At 36.0% G+C, this 14,050-nt stretch overlaps 1 protein-coding gene across 1 annotated transcript in view; it reads right to left on the reverse strand.

The window, feature by feature from the left end:
- The window catches only part of LOC128224126 (uncharacterized protein C1orf112 homolog), a 55,460-nt gene that overhangs the window by 7,308 nt on the left and 34,102 nt on the right, over nt 1–14,050 (reverse strand). The window contains exons 10-20 of the mRNA XM_052933813.1: nt 9,856–9,972; nt 9,489–9,640; nt 7,404–7,552; nt 6,470–6,544; nt 4,107–4,196; nt 3,713–3,837; nt 3,305–3,387; nt 2,243–2,393; nt 1,617–1,799; nt 923–1,129; nt 440–550 (exon numbers count right to left, since the gene is read on the reverse strand). Of these exons, the coding sequence (XP_052789773.1) occupies nt 440–550; nt 923–1,129; nt 1,617–1,799; nt 2,243–2,393; nt 3,305–3,387; nt 3,713–3,837; nt 4,107–4,196; nt 6,470–6,544; nt 7,404–7,552; nt 9,489–9,640; nt 9,856–9,972 (1,443 nt within the window). The remainder of the gene's footprint in view (nt 1–439; nt 551–922; nt 1,130–1,616; nt 1,800–2,242; nt 2,394–3,304; nt 3,388–3,712; nt 3,838–4,106; nt 4,197–6,469; nt 6,545–7,403; nt 7,553–9,488; nt 9,641–9,855; nt 9,973–14,050) is intronic.

Here is a 14,050-nt window from a genome sequence, read left to right on the forward strand (position 1 = left end):
CAGAGAGTGAAACAGGGCTGGTAGGTGGCTGATAATCTATGCCTTGAAGAATATGCAATAACCTTGTTGAGTATCTAAAAATGGTTGCTGGCTTACCAATTTTGGCTGCTGAATATATACAAAATGTGTTGTTTAGTATTCATGCAGTTCATATACATTCAGAATTGATGACCCCTGACTGGAGGTAAAATAGAGCAAGGCACCCAGCAATCTGGATACATTTTATGAATTGATAAGCTAATGGGTTGGGGTTGTTCAGTCTTCTTACACATTTTTTACACAGCAACACCAATCTTTTACACAGTAACACCAAACTGAACATATTCATATTTGCTGTAAATAAAGACTTTTGCATGTTTTGTTCATATGACTCACCAACATATTTTCAACAAGTTTTTGTCTATTGCAATAAATTCAAAACTTCACTTATAAATCTGACCTTAGAATCTGGTTCAAATGTTTTCTTCCTACATGACTGCAGAAATCTACATGTGTGGGCTTTCATTTTCACATTGCCTTCTTTGGTACATGCAGTCAGCAACTCTAGGATCTGAAGAAAAGAGAAAAATAGATAATGAACCAGGTAGGGCAGGTGTTATAACTTATATTAATAACTTTATAATAACTTAGTTTCAGGAATGAAGCATGAAATACATTCCTTTTCAGCATTTCTTTTAAAATGTTTTGTCTTTATGGTACTTAGATGTAATACTTTTAGAAGTTATCTGTTGAGTCTTTTTCACTTTTAAATATGTATACTGTTCAACTCTATGCCTTATAAATCACAAATTTGTAATAACTTATTCCATTCTATTGTTTTGCTAAAAAAAGTCAAAGGGCGAAAATAGCGTTGAGCAGACATTTAGAATGTATATATGAAGCGGACAGTGCCTGATTCATATTCTTAAGAGACAAAACTCACCTTCAAAATAACACTGTTTTCTAGGATTACAACAACTGAAGCAGCTGACTCTGTCATCTTTATCAAACACTGAATGCAAACTGCCTCCTGTATCATTTCAGGTTCCCATGACAACCAGAGATGACTGACAGTTTCGATGGTGACTGGTAAATGCACCTTTTCATTGCAATGAGCAAGAAGTTTGGACAAGAGATTCAACTGAGTGTGCTGAAAAATAATTCACTTAAATTTGTTTTTGTTACATCTTGTGTAAAACTTATTTCAGAATTTTTTATTTTGAGTTTTGTATAAAACAATTTTAATGTTTACTATGTTAAGCTGACTTACCGATATTTTACTTATCTAATCATCTTGTTTTACATCAATCATTGATTGTTTAAACAAAAAGAACAATTAACTTGCTACACACAGTAGCCATGTTATAGTTACGGCCCAGGTGTATAATTTTAAACAAAAGGGTTGCGGGTGACAAAACTGTAATGTACCATGTTTCCAAGGACAAAGTTCAGTAAAAAGCATGCGGTATAAGTGGATAGGGCTGTAATTTATATGCACGGCAGTTACAGAATGATTACGACCATTATAATTGTTACAATAGCGATATGGAAGTTAGATCTGAAACAAAACATGGTACAAACCTTTTAACAAACACCATTTTTGTGAAAGATGTAATAGGGCTTCATTGTTCACTTACCAGCAATAGAAGATCACTGTACGTGTTCTGGCCCTTGTCCAAAAAACCTGAGATCCCCTGGCAGGCTGAATGAATGGCAGAATCCAGCATATTTTTGTCAGCATGGTTGTGAAGAATGGGGATGAAAACATTGCACCACAATTGAGGAAATGCATCCATGGGAAATTGGCCAAGCAGTTTCGTCTGAAAGTATGAATATGCAATAAGAAACCTTTAACTATAATTTTGAGATTTGAACAATGTTGTTTCGTTGGAACAATTAACATTCAATAAACACAAGAATAAATACAAACATAAGTAAATTCAATACTAACCTGAATGGATAAAGGATAAATATACTCCAAAAATATATTTACTTAGACTGATATGAATGTAATGAAAATTGCAAGTGCAATGAATCATTGCATTAGCCTATGAAGAAAGGTTAGTTGATTTACATGCATATACTTATATTGTTAATAAGTAAAGAAATTTGACTAGTAGTCACAATAGGGTATTAAAAAGGAAGTTACCTGTTTAGGTAGTAAGTTGTATAATTTAACATTTTATTCAAAATTAAGGATGTGTACAAAAATCCAAAAATTCAATCCTATGTCATACATTATAATAATAAAGTGATACTGTACCTGATGGTCTGGTGCGAGAAACTTAATAAGCCTCCTTGTAAGACTGACAACATTGCTCCAGTCCATTGAAAGATCTGCATGTTCTGGTACCGATGACAATAGATTCATCAAGAAAGTTGCGTGTTGATAGCATAGGTCTGCTGAGCCGTACCTGCAGTGGATATAATGAAGTGTGAGAAACTAACTCAATATACTGATATCATGAGTGTGGAACAAAACCACACTCCCCTCAAACAGTTTTTCAAAAGTTGGATTTTGAAATCATGCTGTTTTCAAGTAGATTTTTTTTAAATGTTGTAAAATGTACAAAAATGTGGTTTGTGGTAAATAACCTTTGAAAAGCACAGAACAATTATACACATAAATATGAGATATGTCAGACTATGTGAAAATTGGAAAGAGTTTTGTCTTGTCTCAAATTACCACATGACAAGCTAGAATACTAAGACAATAACAAGTATTTACATGTAGCATATGGTATGTCTGTATATAAACAATGATTATGAACCATAGGATACTAAGTCAAGTTTTCTAGAATAACTGCTTGTTTTTCACTAGATCCTTGTTCAATATAGAGTATAAAAACATTCTTTTTAACTCAATGACCGTAAATGACTGGGTATAAGACGATAGGGGGTATTAGACGCAGGCAAAAAATTCCGTGAAAAATCTGAGAAAAAAACTTTTAATCTATGTTTTGGGCTAAAGGACAAATAGAAAATATGTCAAAATCATCTGCCAATCTTGGCCACCATGTTTGTTGACAGTGACGAAAAAAAATTACATGCTTTTAAGTGACCAATAACCAAAAACTATGAATAAAAAAATGATGTTTAATTATTTTCAACAAGGAATTTAAAGGGGAAAAAGAAGGGATAGGAGCACTTTTTACTGTCCAAGAAGAAGTAGGAGCCCTTATACACTAGTAGGGAACCAAAGGCCCACTTGAAGGACTGCAATCTATAAAATAATTACATGTACAACTTTCAAGAATACCAACTTGGAACAAAGACAATATGAATATAAAGACAATATGAAGCTGAGAGGTCAAGTTTCACAGACCTAGCTAGGAAGCACCATACATCCACTGCAAGTCTTGCTATTTGAGGAAAGCCAGAAAATAGATGATCCAAAAGGCACTCCTCCTGAAAACGTATTGCTTCATGATAAAAGGGTTAGCATTCCCAATAACCTAGTTTCATATCCATATCCTACATCTTTAACATCTCAAGAGCTCAAACACTTAATAAAGCACACTAAAATATTGTTTTCTAGCATTGTCTACAACAAAGTTCACGATCAAATTCAATAAAGGGACAGAGCAGTTACATCTGTCAAACTACTCTTGCAAGTTCTCTACATAAGTCTGATAGGCTGAACAACTTTAAGTGACAAACATGCATAAGGCAGTTTATAAAATTGTCGGCTATGTCCATTTTTTAAATTTGCATTAAAATGCATTAAGCTTACCAGAACTGGAAAAAATCTGGCAGGCAAACTTCCCACAAATCCACATACATGTGTACATATGAACTCGTACAGGGGCAAATCCCTATTGCCTGGTACGCTAAGCCCTGTACTCAGCTCAACATGGCCTGAAACACCAAACAAGCTTAGTTTAAACTTCAGTGGCAGAATGTAACGTCTTGCATTCAAGCTATTCACACACAAAACTATGCTTCTTTGCCTATGTGATTTACAAGGATCATTTTTGTTTTGTTTTAGGGGAGGAACTAAAGAAATAAAATCACTTTTGTCTGGTGGGTGTTGAAACTCACTTAAGGAATTGAGCCAGAAACACCTTGGTGTACGCAATGCATGTGACACTCCCAAAGAACCATTTGTACTAATAATGTTTTCTCACATTTTTCCAATTGTGTGAATAAGACCTGGACAACATTGGTGGTCTCCTCCTTGTCTGAATGAAGCTTCATCCAGCCACTGTATTCCCCATCTGAAAAAAAACAACACATCATTCCAACAGGTGAACAGATGACAAAAAACAATGGTCTGGAGCCATGATTATGAACAGTCTGAAGTCTGAGTTCAGACTCAGTGGCAAAATACAATGGTCTGGGGCCATGATTATGAACAGTCTGAAGTCTGAGTTCAGACTCAGTGGCAAAATACAATGGTCTGGGGCCATGATTATGAATAGTCTGAAGTCTGAGTTCAGACTCAGTGGCAAAATACAATGGTCTGGGGCCATGATTATGAACAGTCCAAGTCTGAGTTCAGACTCAGTGGCAAAATACAATGGTCTGGGGCCATGATTATGAATAGTCTGAAGTCTGAGTTCAGACTCAGTGGCAAAATACAATGGTCTGGACCATGATTATGAATAGTCTCAAGTCTGAGTTCAGACTCAGTGGCAAAATACAATGGTCTGGGGCCATGATTATGAACAGTCTGAAGTCTGAGTTCAGACTCAGTGGCAAAATACAATGGTCTGGGGCCATGATTATGAATAGTCTGAAGTCTGAGTTCAGACTCAGTGGCAAAATACAATGGTCTGGGGCCATGATTATGAACAGTCTGAAGTCTGAGTTCAGACTCAGTGGCAAAATACAATGGTCTTGGGCCATGATTATGAATAGTCTGAAGTCTGAGTTCAGACTCAGTGGCAAAATACAATGGTCTGGACCATGATTATGAACAGTCTCAAGTCTGAGTTCAGACTCAGTGGCAAAATACAATGGTCTGGGGCCATGATTATGAACAGTCTGAAGTCTGAGTTCAGACTCAGTGGCAAAATACAATGGTCTTGGGCCATGATTATGAATAGTCTGAAGTCTGAGTTCAGACTCAGTGGCAAAATACAATGGTCTGGGGCCATGATTATGAACAGTCTGAAGTCTGAGTTCAGACTCAGTGGCAAAATACAATGGTCTTGGGCCATGATTATGAATAGTCTGAAGTCTGAGTTCAGACTCAGTGGCAAAATACAATGGTCTGGACCATGATTATGAACAGTCTCAAGTCTGAGTTCAGACTCAGTGGCAAAATACAATGGTCTGGGGCCATGATTATGAACAGTCTCAAGTCTGAGTTCAGACTCAGTGGCAAAATACAATGGTCTGGGGCCATGATTATGAATATTCTGAAGTCTGAGTTCAGACTCAGTGGCAAAATACAATGGTCTGGGGCCATGATTATGAACAGTCTCAAGTCTGAGTTCAGACTTAGTGGCAAAATACAATGGTCTGGACCATGATTATGAATAGTCTCAACTCTGAGTTCAGACTCAGTGGCAAAATACAATGGTCTGGGGCCATGATTATGAATAGTCTGAAGTCTGAGTTCAGACTCAGTGGTAAAATACAATGGTCTGGGGCCATGATTATGAACAGTCTGAAGTCTGAGTTCAGACTCAGTGGCAAAATACAATGGTCTGGACCATGATTATGCACAGTCTCAAGTCTGAGTTCAGACTCAGTGGTAAAATACAATGGTCTGGGGTCATGGTAATGAACAGTCTCAAGTGTGAGTTCAGACTCAGTGGCAAAATACAATGGTCTGGGCCATGATTATAAACAGATTTAAGTCTGAGTTCAGACGCAGTAGTAAAAAACAATGGTCTGGACCATGGTTATGAACTTTCTTAAGTCTGAGTCAAGACTTATTGGCAAAATTCAATGGTCTGGGGCTATGATTATGAACAGTCTCAAGTGTGAGTTCACTCTCAAAACTGCAAATCTTCATTTCAGTTAAACTTCCTTCTAGATGAGTAATGATCATGAAATTTGCAGAAATGTATAACTTTTTGAAATTGTACATTACGACAATGATATACATTTGTTTTGTAAAACCAACGCAATAAAGATGATTCTTTGTAATTTAATGAAAAGTGCTTTTCTGAATCTGAGGGTACACAGACTGTTCGTTATCATGGGTCCAAATTCCCTCAGATTATTTCAATGAAAGATGAATTATATGTTATATACCCCCCAATCCTACCTAATAGTATAAAACTGGTTATATCACTGGTTTGTTTAATGATAAATTGTTTATTGATTAGTAAATATTTTTTCCATTGATTAATATAAATCAATCACATCATTAAAAAAACCATGTACAAAGCAGCCTAAAGATAACCTCTGACTCACTGAATAACTTAGCAAAGTGTCAGACAATTGGACTCAGCCTACTTATTAACTTTTAAACTCAATTAACTGTCATAAATCAAATGCTAAACTAAAGAACAAGGCAATGAATAAAAGAAGGTACCTCCATGTTTAGGCAAACTGTCAAGGACTTTCACCAACAGCAAAGTGTAAGGCATTGAATCATCCGTAACCAAATCTGAAAATAAGAAAAAAATAATAATTATACTTCGTCCGATTGCGGGTATTTTCTTTAAGATGATCATGAGTGCAATGATATCACAAAATTGTTTGATGTTCCACAATCCAGTCCATGCACCAATCTATGACAACCATGAAATTAAGACTGTCTGAAAACAAAGGTAACATATGAAGATTCCTCAATACATTCATTTCTTTTTAAGAAAATCAGGGGGCAAAACTTAAATAATTATTAATTATTCACTTGCTTCACATATATTTATATCATCACTGTTAACATGCAAAACAAGTTCAAAATGATGATATTTTCATTTGGTTACATGCATCATTTTCCTATGTCCTATATTATTTAGCTTTTACTTTAACAAGCCTAAACTATGATGCCGAAACCGATAAAACAGTTGCCGAATTTTAATAAAACCCCTTTTAGAAGCACAAGACTAGGCCTGACACTAAATAAGAGACACACACTAAAGGGAAAAGCTCAGTCGCAAAACATTTTACAAATTGCTTTTAAGAGCACAAGACTCAGGCACTTAACGAGATTCATATAATGTCACAAAGTAGCAAAGACAGACTAACATCCATCAAAATATCTGTATTTACCGTATATAAGTTTGGGTGACCACCTTGGAATGTGTCGCCAAAACAGGGGTTCTCTGGGCATTTGCAAGCCGATGGAAATACATGTACCTGAACATTACCTTTAAACCCAGATATTCTTTCCTTTTAATTTAAAGAATATATCTGTGTTTAATGAAAATGTTAAGGTTTAAATAAATGTAAGAGTGCCATGTCCTATCAAAGCAAACATGGGCAAAATTTAACACCATCTCTCCTATAACCTTCAAAAATACCTTCTTTCCATTTCAGCACACAGTTGACAAATGTCCTGTTGGTCACTAGTAGATTGACCAGAGGCTCTATTCCATTGACCAGGTGTCTCTTGAGGTCTTCTTTACAGCCTTCCGATATGCTCAATGGATCAAGGGTTGGATGGAGGCCTCTAGATGAAAATTGAGTGAATAAATTTGAATTTTCGCACAAAAAATGCATTTAAACAGTTGAATAAAAACAATTCTGAGGACATAATAAGAAGCACAATTTTGGCACAAGTCAGTTAGTCAGTCAGAGGCCCTATTCAAATGTCACCTTTGGTCTCTCAGTCAGCCCTCTAAAGGTACCAACATTGACAAACCCTTGAATAGGTGTCAAATCAAGAACACTCTGAGCTAGTCTGATACAGTAAGATTTTGTTTGGATACTTTCAGAAACTTCAACAAATTTCTTCTATTAGATGCATGTTCATGTGAGAATTCTGGTTGTTATTGAAAGACTGGAGGCCAATCTGCATGTAGGCTGCATGATTTTGTTTCAATTTTTTGCTTCGGTACTTTTCTTGGCATGTTTTTCGTACCCAAAACTTTTCGATCAAACAGAAGTTTACCGGAACCAAAATCCGCGGAATTCCGCAGATTCACGGATAATTCTCATACCTGCTGTTTTATGCTAGATCGTTAGTTAGTATATCTGAAGAATTTTTTTTATTTTAGGTTAGATGTTAGAAAACATTTACAGGTCATATGACACCAGAGCATGAGTTCATTCCCATCAAACTACTGCAGATTTTGATTATGAACCTCGCTTTATATTACCTGCAGATGTTCATAATAAGCGTTACTTTGTATTGCCTGTGGATGTTCATAATAAGCCTTACTTTGTCTTAACTGCAGATGTTTATAATAAGCCTTGCTTCGTATTACCTGCAGATGTTTATAATAAGCCTTGCTTTGTATTACCTGCAGATGTTGATAATAAGCCTTGCTTTGTATTACCTACATATGTTGATAATAAGCCTTGCTTTGTATTACCTGCAGATGTTCATAATAAGCCTTGCTTTGTATTACCTGAAGATGTTTATAATAAGCCTTGCTTTGTATTACCTGCAGATAATTATAATAAGCCTTACTTTGCATTACGTGCAGATGTTGATAATAAGCCTTGCTTTGCATTACCTACATATGTTGATAATAAGCCTTGCTTTGTATCACCTGCAGATGTTGATAATAAGCCTTGCTTTGTATTACCTACATATGTTGATAATAAGCCTTGCTTTGTATTACCTGCAGATGTTCATAATAAGCCTTGCTTTGTATTACCTGAAGATGTTTATAATAAGCCTTGCTTTGTATTACCTGCAGATAATTATAATAAGCCTTACTTTGCATTACGTGCAGATGTTGATAATAAGCCTTGCTTTGCATTACCTACATATGTTGATAATAAGCCTTGCTTTGTATTACCTGCAGATATTTATAATAAGCCTTACTTTGCATCACGTGCAGATGTTCATAATAAGCCTTGCTTTGTATTACCTGAAGATGTTTATAATAAGCCTTGCTTTGTATTACCTGCAGATGTTTATAATAAGCCTTACTTTGCATTACGTGCAGATGTTGATAATAAGCCTTGCTTTGCATTACCTACATATGTTGATAATAAGCCTTGCTTTGTATTACCTGCAGATGTTCATAATAAGCCTTGCTTTGTATTACCTGCAGATGTTCATAATAAGCCTTACTTTATATTACCTGCAGATGTTCATAATAAGCCTTACTTTGTATTACCTGCATATGTTGATAATAAGCCCTGCTATGTATTACCTGCAGATGTTGATAATGAGCCTTACTTTGTATTACCAGCAGGTGTTGATAATAAGCCTTGCTTTGTATTGCCTGCGGATGATGATATTAAGCCTTGCTTTGTATTACCTGCAGATGTTGATAGTGAGCCTTTCTTTGTATTACATGCAGATGTTGATAATCAGCCTTGCTTTGTATTACCTGCAGATGTTGATAATAAGCCTTGCTTTGTATTACCTGCAGATGTTGATAATAATAGGTCCTACTTTGTATTACCTGCAGATGTTGATAATGTTTTACCTGCAGATGTTGATTATGAGCCTAACTACATGGGGTACACAGGTGGACAGATGGTTAACATAGTTGTCCAGTAGGGAGATGACCACACGTAGATGATAGCCAACAACCTTCAACGACTTCTGAAATGCTGCACTGTCACACTGGCTTAGACTCTGTGGATACAAGATGAGTGTGAGTTATCTTCTTTGCAGAAATAAGGGTAGATTTATAGCTCTTGAAAACATATGATCAATAAAATCTACATCGTCTTACTTTTCCTGTAAAGCATAAAGGTGTGTTCTTTTTTTTAAATAAATGGCTTCTGCATTTATATATTGTATGAAAATATGAAATAAATCTAAATTTTATGTTTTAACGCCATTCATACCAGTGCCCCTCTGTTCTGAGGGGGTGGGGCTAGCTGAAGCATGTTGATGTGGCCTTTCCCAATCTCAACACAGAGATGTGTTACCATGACATCAACATCCAACCTGTCTCCAAGTACCTGTGGTCAAATGCAAATCAAGTATTTGCATTGTTATGTTAATGAAGTATCTGTATTTAAAAGTCAATCAAGTACCTGCATTATTATGTTAATGAAGTACCTGTATTGAAAAGTCAATCAAGTACCTGCATTATTATGTTAATGAAGTACCTGTATTGAAAAGTCAATCAAGTACCTGCATTATTATGTTAATGAAGTACCTGTATTGAAAAGTCAATCAAGTACCTGCATTATTATGTTAATGAAGTACCTGTATTGAAAAGTCAATCAAGTACCTGCATTATTATGTTAATGAAGTACCTGTATTGAAAAGTCAATCAAGTACCTGCATTATTATGTTAATGAAGAACCTGTATTGAAAAGTCAATCAAGTACCTGCATTATTATGTTAATGAAGTACCTGTATTGAAAAGTCAATCAAGTACCTGCATTATTATGTTAATGAAGTACCTGTATTGAAAAGTCAATCAAGTACCTGCATTATTATGTTAACCACATAATGAAGTACCTGTATTGAAAAGTCAATTAAGTACCTACATTATTATGTTAATGAAGTACCTGTATTGAAAAGTCAATCAAGTACCTGCATTATTATGTTAATGAAGTACCTGTATTGAAAAGTCAATTAAGTACCTGTATTGTTATGTTTATCAAGTCCCTACAATATGCAAATCAAGTACCTGCTGTGTGATGTAAATCAATAACCTACAAGTACCTGCTGTGTGATGTAAATCAATAACCTACAAGTACCTGCAGTGTGATGTAAATCAATAACCTACAAGTACCTGCAGTGTGATGTAAATCAATAACCTACAAGTACCTGCAGTGTGATGTAAATCAATAACCTACAAGTACCTGCAGTGTGATGTAAATCAATAACCTACAAGTACCTGCAGTGTGATGTAAATCAATAACCTACAAGTACCTGCAGTGTGATGTAAATCAATAACCTACAAGTACCTGCAGTGTGATGTAAATCAATAACCTACAAGTACCTGCAGTGTGATGTAAATCAATAACCTACAAGTACCTGCTGTGTGATGTAAATCAATAACCTACAAGTACCTGCAGTGTGATGTAAATCAATAACCTACAAGTACCTGCAGTGTGATGTAAATCAATAACCTACAAGTACCTGCAGTGTGATGTAAATCAATAACCTACAAGTACCTGCAGTGTGATGTAAATCAATAACCTACAAGTACCTGCATTGATGTGTAAGTACAAGCATGGATATATATGTAATTCAAGTACCTGTATATTTTGTTCATGTTAGAAAGAACTTGAAGCAAGCCATTTCAGCAGTAACCTAACATAAACTAATTAATCTATGGGAATAAAATTTTGACCAGCATTCACCTGTCCATGTTTCCGTGACAATGAGACTGACATCCAGGCTGGTCAAAGCTAGGCGAAACTTCGACAGTCCACAGGATACTGATCAAGATTGGCCATTTTTTTAACAATACCTACCTTTTAATGATTCACAAACATTCCATAGACTGAACAGTAACTTAAACAATTTTCAGTAATTTCAAACTCCTTAGAATAGCTCACAGACTCCCAAGCACCTAAACCAAAAACCACTTTTCAAGTCTTATTGACAGCTTATGTTTCAAGTAACAGGCAGGCCAAATGGTGCATTACAATTGTACTACAGTTAGGAAATCAAGTGCTCTTAAAACATAAATACTTGGAGTAAAACAAACACTTAGCAGTTGTTCCTTCACCATTCAACGTTAGCCAGACATCTTTAAAATCTTACAGATAAATAAAAAGCATTGATCAGCAGACAACACAAACTTTTTCCCTTCACAGGACATTGCAACAGGTAAAAACTAAATTTTTACCAGTTGCAATGTATCAAACAGTATTCAGTAACATCAAACCTAAATCTTGATTTTAAGCCTCTTATTTAAATAAGTTTTGTGATTTTCCGCTATAACATATTACTATTACATATTACTACTGTAATAAATCAAACAATCAAGACAAAAAATTAAATATCTAAAAAAAAATAAAAAATCTTAGTCATCTTTTTTTCCTCCCTTGCCTACTAAAACTCTTACAAAAAGTCCTCCGCTGGTTTGTCCCACCCTGGAGCAGCTAGATCTAACTATTTTAATTCATCTTCAAGTTAAAGATATTGGTATAAAATATAATGAAAAGTTCTACAAGTCAAAATCAGACACAACATTTACACAAAACAAAAATGAAGTTCTTGTTATTGACAAGGTTAAACAGAGCAGAAAAAGTGTCAGCACGGTTTGTTTATAATCATATTTAAATAGACATAATTGCTGGGAACCACCATACGTATGGAATTTTGTAATTTCCGAATATTTCCCTAAAATTCCAATGAGAATAAGAAATGGAAATGGATCCTTATGTGTATTTTCTGCTTTATCAAGAACATCTGCAAAACGGGGTTTACAAATAGTGATACATGGATAAACACGCTGAATAGTCATGATATTATAGTTCAAAATATCCTCTTTACATTCATTAAAAAATATAAAATAGAAACTGAGTAAATTTTCCGAAATCTAAAAGGGTACCAACTGTAATTTTTCACTGGACATTGTGACTGGCCATAAACAGAAGTTTTGTCGGTCAAAATGGAAATATGCCGGACAGTAATATTCAAAAACATGTTCATCGAATGTTAAGGAGGAGAGCAATCTGCCAATGAAAATTACTAGTTCTGTGCGTTACGTAGTATAGCGCAGAACTTTTGTCTTAACATTTTGGCGCACAAATATAAGTGCGCGGTTTAATCGGGTGTAAAAGTCAGGTGACCAATGGCTATTGGTCGGCGGTTTAGGCGGGATAATGGTCGTGGCGATTAGTTCTATGCTCGACAGCGATCTGAACGGTCAACTTTTGCTTGAAACACGGCGACGTCCGAAATGTCAGATGTTATGGACAAATGGATTGAACAAAAAATCATGGAAGTGATGAGGACAAACAACCAGGAGTTACTCGGAAGCATCAGCGGGATGATATCTAAGATAAGTGATAAACCCTCGTCTTTACTTGACATTCCTAAATTTAAAAGGAAAAGTAACGAGGAGCAGTACAAGATTAATTCTAGGGTATTAGAGAAAATTGAAACGGCAGGGTCGCACGTCCAGGCGCAAAATTTAACCGCCGCACACGAGGCTATTGTTCAAGGTTAACATAACATCGATATTTTCTTTTTCGATAACAATTTATCTGTGTACATAACACGGATTATAGTGACCACATGCATGGTCATTTATAAGATTGGAAGCATTGCGCATCTTAGTCAATATACACATGTATAAATAATAAGTACTTCATATAAAGCGCATTATAACGCCAATTACGTTGTGTTTTTCTAGCTACTGAATTGCTGAAACACCGCCAGAAACTGGTGATTTTGGCCAACACGTCCGAGTTGGGCTGGCGTGTTGTTTCGGAGTACGAGGCCAATCCCATTGCAGACGACAGCGATGACGAGAAGCGCATATACAAGGCCGAAGCTCGAGCCAGTAGGAAGGCCAAGTCGGACAAGAAGCGGCCGCGTAAGAACTGGCCGTATCGCCGACCGGAACAGCAGCCGGGATTACAACAGGCGTTGCACATCGCACAGACGAGCAGGCAGCGTCCCGGATTGTGTTTCATGTGTGGGAAATCTGGATTTTGGAAAATGGAGTGCCCGCAGAACACAAGCCAGCAGAATAACAAGATAAGTAGTTTTATGAATTGCTTGGTTACTGACGTAAAAGATTCAGGTACGAATCATCCGGAACCTACTCAAGCGGAAGTGGAGAGGCAAGTAAGTCCTTCTATAGACATCAACCCTTTAAAAGAAGATAGGGTGGACTCTAGCATAAATGACGTAACTCCAGTCGGTAGTTTAAAGAAACACCTAAGTAAGTGGTCGGAAACGTCCGACAATCAATACATTTTAGATGTGGTTGCCAATGGTTATAAGTTACCATTTAAGGTGATTCCAGAGAGAATCGAGATGAGAAATAATAAGTCTGCAAGGACTAATCCCAGTTTTGTAGAGGGAGAAATTGCTTCCCTAGTTAGAAAGGGTGTCGTTTCA

Source organism: Mya arenaria, chromosome 17, assembly GCF_026914265.1.
Source record: "Mya arenaria isolate MELC-2E11 chromosome 17, ASM2691426v1".
Taxonomy (NCBI): Eukaryota; Metazoa; Mollusca; class Bivalvia; order Myida; family Myidae; genus Mya; species Mya arenaria.